We start from the raw sequence: 8,680 nt of genomic DNA on the forward strand, positions 1-8,680 counted from the left end.
TAGGCTTCATTTTCCCCGTTCTGCTGGCAGCAGACAATGGAGATGCAGGGAATGGAAATGAAATCTGATGCTCAGGAATGAAGGAAAATGGTCAGCTCACCCTCAGAGGTCTGAAGACCCAGCATCTGTTGCGACAAAACTTTTCTTTGCCCTTATAGGACAAATAAGGCAAAGACTAGGCCAGGGAATATGTGCCAGGTCACAAACAGCAGTAATCCAACATGTGGACTGAGAATGAATCTGCTACTGAGGATAACTCACCCTTATGGGCAACAAACCTGTCCCTGCAAAACATCTTTGTGAGGGTGTGGAAAGGGCAAGTCCTTGGTCTTGTGTAGAGCTTGTATCACTGATGAGATGGTTATGGGATGAAAATGCACATGGGATTTATCTAAGAGATTTCTCACAGATCCACGGAGCAGAAAATTCACAGCTGGAGGCCTGAAAGTGATCTTTCATCAGGACAACACAGTGTTGCACAGGGCTGTTAGAGAGCACCCTGCAAGAGACACGGATCAAAAGCGAGTCTGAGAGAAAATTGTCTCCTAGAGACAAGAAAGAAAAAAATATCTGATTTTGAAGGGTGGAGCCCAGAGGAAATGAAAGAGCCCCACCTCCAAAGGGCAGCTGTTAAAAATCAAAACGTACACCAAAAAACTCTGTCTACCTGGAGATTACACATGTAAGTAATTTTGCCATTGTGGAATCCAAACCAGAACCAAACATAGACTTGATGTCCGGCAGTGGTAGTGAGATCCACCAGCACGAGAACGGTAGTGCTGAGAGTTTCATGGAAAGTGATTACCTCCAAGGAGTTTGTAAGAACAGAAAGCTGGATTTAAGAAGGGGATTAAGCCAAGTGATTAGAGTACTGACCTACTGACAGTGAGATCTTGGGCGAGTTTCTTTGCTGGAGAAGTGTTAGAGACTAACTCATTGTCTTAACTGCCATAAAAAAGAAGGGTCAGGCAAAGCCACTGGACCCAATCATAATGTTTTCCCTCATGCAGAATGCTGAGTTTTGTCCAAGTAAAGACTGAGCCAAAATTAAGGTTCTGACTTGGGTTGGCACCAGTGAAGCAGCAAAGGGCTGGGTCCTCACACCCAGTGTCACCAGCACTTGGCAGAACGGGTGTAAGGTGGCTAAACCCAGTAAAGCCAAGACAGATCATATGCTTTCCTGACTGAGCAACTGTGTGGGTAGTGCAGGTAAATAATCCTTGGTCTGAGCAGCTGGGGGGAAGCAGCGAGTGAGATACCAATGTTAGCCCTGCTTTTCACAGGTACCGGCCTTTAGAAGGTGCAGGGCAGTAAAAAGTAGACCCTTTTGAGTTCAGCACTATACAGGTGACAGTAAGAAGAAAATCTGCCCAGGAGGAAAGCTCCTGGGAGATCTGGTGTAGGAACCCTGGGTGTTGTGGAAAACCAGGCAGTATGAATTAGCACTGTTGTTTTTAAACCAGAATGAAACTCACTTGGTGCCATTCAGCATAGAGCCATCTTCCCAAATCCATCCAGAGCTTGTGTTGTTCCTCAGTCCAATCCAGAAACACCCTGTTTGAATACTCTTGAACAGGTCCTAGAAATGGTGATGAATTACAAAGAGACTAATGAAAGCCAGCCTGAAAAATGGAGGTAAGGACATGTAAAGAGAACAGAGAGCAAGATACATCCCCTCGCCCGACTGTTCCTTAAGTGGCTGACAGTACTGGTTCTCCACACCTTCTAATCGGGAAAATCAGCCCTGCAGATCATGCCTGGAATAAAAACTATGTGTACACTCACAAGGAGGTAAGCGTGCTCTCAAGAGTCCTGGGCAGATTCTTCAAAGGACATTTCTCAGGGCAATAGATGTGAACCAACTGCACCCCAGTCTCCTGGAGTTTCCTACACAGAGCTTTATGTAGGAGCGTATGCTATTAGTATTAACATTAATGCTCTACCATACAGCTAGCTAGCAAGCTAATACAAAGTATTAACATTTAAAGGTAAAATCAGGGTAAGGCAGGAGGTGCCGGCACTGACAGATCTGTGTAAAGAGTCTAGGACCAAAGCTCATTAAATCTTATACAAACTTTCCTCCTACATGTTTTCAACGTTCATTTCCTTTTGCCTAACCTTTAAGTCCTGTTTACTGTTAAAAGGTGAAGCCTTCAATAGAACCTCAGCCCTGAAGTAAATCCCCGCCCTCCCCCCCCCCCAAAAAAAAAAAAGACAAAGACAAGAGAGAGAAGTTCATCTTGTCCACATTTGCAATGAAATCAAACAATAGCAACCTTTCAGTGACATGGCTGGGCCCCATCCCTATCTCCTGCTGCCAAAAACAAAGTTTCAGAGCGGACATCTTCACGCAGAAGCATTAACGTATCTGGTTTGGTAAAGTGGTGGGAATACGAGTAGCTCGAGAGATGCTTGAGCATTGCTCATGGTTTGGAGGTGACTGTGCTTCCCTGGCAAAGGGAGGTGGAACAGTCACAGCCTTTGCAGCACAGGGTATGGATAGCTAGGAAAGTCTTGCTTACGTGGGGAAGTCTGAGCAAGGATAATGGGTAACACTCTAGTAGAAAAGACTAGTAGTAAAGAAAGCAGCCAGACCAGGGAGGCTTGCTTTATGCAGAGAAATGGGTAATCTGGGGAAGACGGGTATTTCCCAAAGAATCAGGATTTGCCGAAGCAAGTGTGACAGCCTGGTACATACTACCAGTCGAGCAGAGACCTGGCTTTGTAAGCCCTCGCAGAACACCATACAATGCAACTTCTGTCCAGGGTCTGGAAGCTGTCCACGTTCATTGGACCTGAGCTAATAAGCCCTGGCTTGTGCAAAACCAGATCAAGCACTTCTGCTCTGCTTCGGCAGACGTGCCTCACGTCCCTAGTGATCAGCTCTCCCCATTTCTTTAGTGGTCACACATCCTCCTGCCCCTGGTGAGCACCTGCTGGAAAATGAGCAGTGGAACAGATGGTTTCTGATTTCACCAGCACAAGTGAGTTTTTTTGGCAGAGAGACGAAGTAAGCATTGAAAACAGACTGAGCAAGAAATATTCGTGTGTCCTGGTTTCATCCAGGATAGAGTTAATTTTCTGCCTAGTAGCTGGTACAGTGTGTTTTGGATTTAGTGGGAGAATAATGCTGATAACACACTGATATTTTAGTTGTTGCTAAGTAGTGCATATCCTAAGTCAAAGATTTCTCAGTTTCCCATGCTCTGCCAGCAAGCAGGTGCACAAGAAGCTGGGAGGGAGCACAGCCAGGACAGCTGACCCCAACCAGCCAAAGGGATATTCCATACCGTAGAATGTCATGCCCGGTATATAAACTGGGGGAGTTGGCTGGGAGGTGCCAATCACTGCTTGGGGACGGGCTGGGCATCAGTCAGCGGGTGGTGAGCAATCATATTGTGCATCACTGCTCTTTTCTTGGGTTTGGGGTTTGTTTTTGTTGTTGTTATATTCCTTTTCATTCTTATTATTCTTATTATTGTTAGTATTATATTTTGTTTTACTTTAGTTATTAAACTGTTCTTATCTCAACTCACGAGTTTTACATTTTTTCCAATTCTCCTCCCCATCCCACTGGGAGGAGGGAGCAGCTGTGTGGTGCTCAGTTGCTGGCTGGGGCTAAACCACGACACCGTGCATGAACACAGGGAGTGGCAAGGGTCAGTGAGCAGGAGGAGCTGCAGTGGTGGCAGGGAGGAGAGGCGTCACTTTTGCAAAGGAAGCATTTCTGGAGAGTGGAGACGTATTGATTTGTAGGCGATAAGTACAGTGACCGCACAGTGCCACAGTCTTTTCCTGTAATCATTCATATCAGCCTTATTGGGGATAGGAGAGGTGGAGGGGGGCAGTGGAGAAGGCTGTCTCCTAACATCCTTCATAGGATGATTCTGAGTAGGTGACAGTGACTCTCACCTCTCCATTCTCCCCCTTGCTTCTTTGCCTGCAGGGAACTTCTAAGCTGTATACTGAAACTGGAAGTGCACTATAACGTCACAGTCATAAATCTTCCTTTGCCTTTGAAGTCAAAATACTGGCAGGGTGACAGCACTGCCTGGATGTCAGTCACTGAGGTACCCGTAAGGAAATGGAACATCCTCAAAGGAGAAAACCATTACCATTTCCCAGGTATTGCTGATCACCAGGAGATGAGCTCCCTGTGCCAAGCAGGATTCCTGGCTGGAATGCCAGTCCTTCTTCACCCTGGAGAAGAAGTAGCAGCTCCCTCTGTAGGCTACCCACTGCTCAGGGCAGTGTGCGTGGGATTCACCTGTATAGGAATCAAAAAACCAGTTTTTCTCTACCGTTAGACAACAGACACACCTGTCAGCAAGGACCTGCTGAAAAGCAGCTCTTCTGGATAGTTGCAATGGAGAAAACACAAGTTAGGATAAGCATCTAAAAATAACAATGCATCAACGCTGAACTTGAGATCCTCTGCGTAATTTCCAAATCTTCGTACAAGAGTCACAATCACTCTGATGCTGGTGCAACCCCCTGCCCGGGTTTCCTCTGAAGTACTCAGATACCTGAGAAGCAAAATGGGCTATCTGAAAGCAGACAACCCTCTGGGGGTGCCAAAAGTGAGGGAAAAAATTACATCGTTCTGTGGGTACGGTGTGATCATATCACACGTCAGGTGAACGGATTTTCAACAGCAAAGAGTAGGCTAGGCTCTCCCACATTGTCTCACACCTTCTGCATGCATGCCAAAGCGTTAAAGACTTTGCATATTTGTTCTACAGTTTACCACTATAATTACAGCAGACAAGTCTACAAAAACCCTCATATGTTTCACTGTTCTTTGCCACAGGATCCAAAGTGGGTTGCCTGGGGTCTGCACAAGGAATATATTCTTCAAAATATTCTGGATAGGCAGTGAGTACTTAAAGCTGGTAGAAACCTAGAATAGCTTCTGGTTTAACCCTGTATAACGGAGTTCAGGATCTGAGCTCCTGTGCTTAGATGAGTTTCCGGTTCTTTGCTGTTGGTTGCTCACCCTCAGCACCCCTTCGTGCACTTACCCATCTTCCAAATCAAAGCAATCGCTAGGGAGATGCTCAGTATCCCAAAGCCTATAGCCAAGCCTGGCACAACTGCTGGCCACAGACAGGGAGCTGTAAAAGAGAGAAGAAACCATAGTGAACAGGAGTCACATGAAAACTGGTGGTGGTTTTACACAGTGCGCTTGTGTCCTGGGCATTTCCAGGACATCCCCGTCTGTCTACACTCTACACATCGCTGCCGTCACCATCTCTGTCTAGCCTCCTTGGGGCCACCCCATGCCCCTGCCCACCAGCCCAGGGTCCCATTTTGGCTGGGTTCAGGGTTGTCAGTCCCCGCCTGAGCTTCCCAGGAGGTGTACCTGTCTCCAGGTCAGTCACAGCTCTGCCCCTGCCTGGCCACAGAGCTGGCTGGCCTGGCCCCTGTGATGGTTGACCCCAGGAGAGGAAACTGGAGCCCCCCAAGCACCATGTGGCACCTTGTGCTGGCAGGAGCCTCCCAGCAAACCCGCTCCTGCCTTAGCATCGAAGCTCGGGGTGGAAACACAGAGCCGCATTGCCACAGCCACCGTGTTCCAACCTAAATGCAAAAAGAAACCCAAGGTCTTTCCCCTAACTTTCTCAGCAACAGCGACAAGTTTAACCTCAGCATCCTGTTCACAGGTTTAGACACACAGTTGTGTTAAATCTTTCCGGGAGGCTCCCAAGTCAGTCCTACATTCTCATCTGCCTCTCCCGTGGCAGGGTGGGCAGGATGGCAGTGTGAGCCTTGAAGACCTTGGGACGTCCCTCCACCCTTTCACCACCTCTGTCCTCTGTTCATTTGCTGCCAGTGGCAGAGGATGAGTCCTTGGGGCAGCCTCCACCGTAGCCCAGCACAGCTTCCTTTCAAAGGGTGGGGCAGGATCTGCTCATGTACAGCATGACATGTTAACCTCCAGGCTACACCTTGCTTTCCCGTTGTCTTCTCCTGGAGCTGTGCTTGACATGAGAGGCGTTCACTTTCCATAAGCCGTTTGAAATCTCAGGACTAAAATCTCCTCTTTCCCAGGTTGAGGAGAGGATGACACTTACTGCCACGGATGAGCTCCAGTGGGGTTTGGTTCGCTTGTTTTATTAATCTCAGTATGACAGCTGCACAGACAAGACGACTTTCTAAGAAGTCACACTGAATGTGCAGCTAATGGTTACTGAAGTCAGGGAACCCTGGATTTCCCTCTGCTTCTTCCTTAAGCTTATGTACGACATCCTGCTCTTGTGGTGCTCCAGGGTCTTCTTCTATCCAAATCCAACAGCAAAGCCCCTGGTGGAGCTCATGAAATCTGAGGTGCTTCTCTCTCGGTCATGTCACAAGACCCAAAAACCCCTATTTGTACTCCCAAAACAGGCTAGGAGTCTAAGGAATGAGATGGAGGAAGAGGAAAGCTAGTTTTAATCAAAGACATTACCACAGCAAGTGCATCAAAAACTTGGTGGAAGAAGGGCAGTGAGTAGGATGTCATAGCAATAGGATACAAAATACACAGGGAAGACAGATGGGGCTGTTCTCTGCTCGAGTAAAATTACAGTTAAATTAGGTTAAATAACTAACTGCATCAAGAAGTAACAGTAACAGCATCCCCACAGACCAGGTAAATACTACTAAATGCATAGGGCTGGAATTATATTATGGACTGCCAGACAAGGATGGTGACAGCACTCATGAACCAGCAAAAAAACCCCAGAGAAACTGTGAGGGAAGCATGGTGATGACAAGTGTCAATTAATCGCATTAAATTACGCAAATGCCATGTCAGGGCATGACGGTGAGGCTGAATGCTTAGACATCATCAACAGGCACTGCGTGGAGCAGTGAGCTGGAAAATAAGAGAAAGCGAAGCAGCTCGTGACTGCCCTGAGCCGTGCTCAGGCCATCCGGCTCACCATGGCTCCATCCAGCAGCTTCTCTGCCGCAGTGAACACAAACACACTGAGATTCAGCAGAGCCAAAAAACATCACCACCACCACCACCACAAAAAAAAAGGCACTGTGGCATAACAATTTCAAACGAGGAAACTACAGGAAAATGAGGAAGCTTGTCAGAAAGAAATTAAAAGGGGTGGCTAAAAGAATAAAATATTTGTAAGCAGCAGGGGAGACTTTTTTTAGGATCTCGCGGTGGAGGCTGAAAACAAATGCACATCACATATCAAGAATATTGTGGGAAGGACAAAGAAAGCTAGGGCTAAAACAGAAGGGGAAGAGACTTCACTTAAAAACAAGAATGCATCCTTTAAGGATTGGAAGTTTTGTCCAAATACAGACAGTAGATCAGATCAATAAATTAATAAAAATTAATTAATTTTTATCTTAGAGCAGTTTGCAGGCTCACTGGTTTTAAGACCGGTTTCTGGTTTATGGTAACATATTTAGACCTGCAGTTTTAGCTAAAAGAAGTTTCTAAGGTAACAAGAGAGAGCATGAGGGAGCTTCGTTGTAAGCATCATTCTTCTGGTAGAAAGATCTTTCCTAAGGTAAAGGTTTTGTCGTGTTTCCTGAAGCTTGTAGGACCTTGTAGCTGCCCCACCTGTAGTTAAAAAATAGCAACACCTCTTTATTTATTTTATTCATTATTAAAGAACAAAACCCCATCTCTTTTCAGTTACAAAATACAGAAAGACTTCTCAGTGAGGACCCACTCAGCTTCATGCAAGAGGACAGTGGGAGAAGCGAAGGACTTGAACTGGGTAGCTGCTCTCTCTGCCTGCTCTCTCTTCCTCTGGTAAAGTCACCTGCAGATTAAGTCTCAAGAGAATGGAGTCTGCTCAAGGTTAAGGGCTAGGGTGGAGCTTCTTCTCTGCAGATTCAACTGAAAACTAAGTAGAAGGCGATAAATATGTGTCGAAACATAACTCTGTTCTGAGACCACATTTCTGAGGATTTGCACTTCTGTTTTCCTCCCTCTCTCGCCTCTCAAAGAAGCTATCTCCTGCATCCTCCAGATGACTGTTCCTGATTTTAGGGAAAATTACTTCCAGGACAAGGCGACTGGGATGATCGTCAGTGAAACTGTTAATCCTTAAATGTCACCACCGGCACCCGAGCTGGTGCCTCCTGGCAATGAATAGAGCAGTTCACCCTCTATTGTTTCAAACCAACTGCAGAAAAAAGGAACTGACTCGACTCAGCCTCAAAACAAAATCCCAGGGCACTCTCACAACCAAAGCAGTGGGAGAGTTCACTTCGGTTCTTAAAAATGAAAAATTATGCCATTAGGTAATTTTGGGAGGAAAAAAGAAAGTGAAGTGGGAAAGTCATATTGAAGTATTCAAGGTGAATTTAAGCCTCACTTGAACTGCAGTGATCAATCCAGAAAGTGGAATGAAAAAAATTCATAAATTCGGATTTTTACCCCTTGCAAAAGGGAGTCCCTGCAGTTCCCCCTTTTTAAAACAGGTTCAAGGGTTTGTGCTTGATCCTCAGCCCCTGGACTACATGTGAAGCTCTTGTAGAAGAGGATGGGAGAAGTAGCTGAGATGAGTTTGAAACAGAGGAGGGAAATCTGAATGGAGCATCCAGAAATATTTCCATGTAGTTGTCTGAGGAACTGTGGAAGAGTCTCCCCAAGGGATGGGAAAAGTGGACCGGTGGACATTTGACCTAAATATCCAAAGTTATAAGTTTCTACTATACACTGCAC

General features: G+C 46.2%; 1 protein-coding gene across 1 annotated transcript in view; it reads right to left on the reverse strand.

Annotated features, from left to right (window-relative positions):
• Nucleotides 1-387: 387 nt before the first annotated feature.
• LOC104165337 (killer cell lectin-like receptor subfamily G member 1) overlaps nt 388-8,680 on the reverse strand; it is a 10,381-nt gene continuing 2,088 nt past the window's right edge. Inside the window, exons 2-5 of the mRNA XM_009704930.1 lie at nt 5,022-5,114; nt 4,116-4,267; nt 1,476-1,579; nt 388-499 (exon numbers count right to left, since the gene is read on the reverse strand). Coding sequence (XP_009703232.1) covers nt 388-499; nt 1,476-1,579; nt 4,116-4,267; nt 5,022-5,114 — 461 coding nt within the window. The remainder of the gene's footprint in view (nt 500-1,475; nt 1,580-4,115; nt 4,268-5,021; nt 5,115-8,680) is intronic.

This window comes from Cariama cristata, unplaced genomic scaffold, assembly GCF_000690535.1.
Source record: "Cariama cristata isolate BGI_N322 unplaced genomic scaffold, ASM69053v1 scaffold25397, whole genome shotgun sequence".
NCBI lineage: Eukaryota > Metazoa > Chordata > Aves > Cariamiformes > Cariamidae > Cariama > Cariama cristata.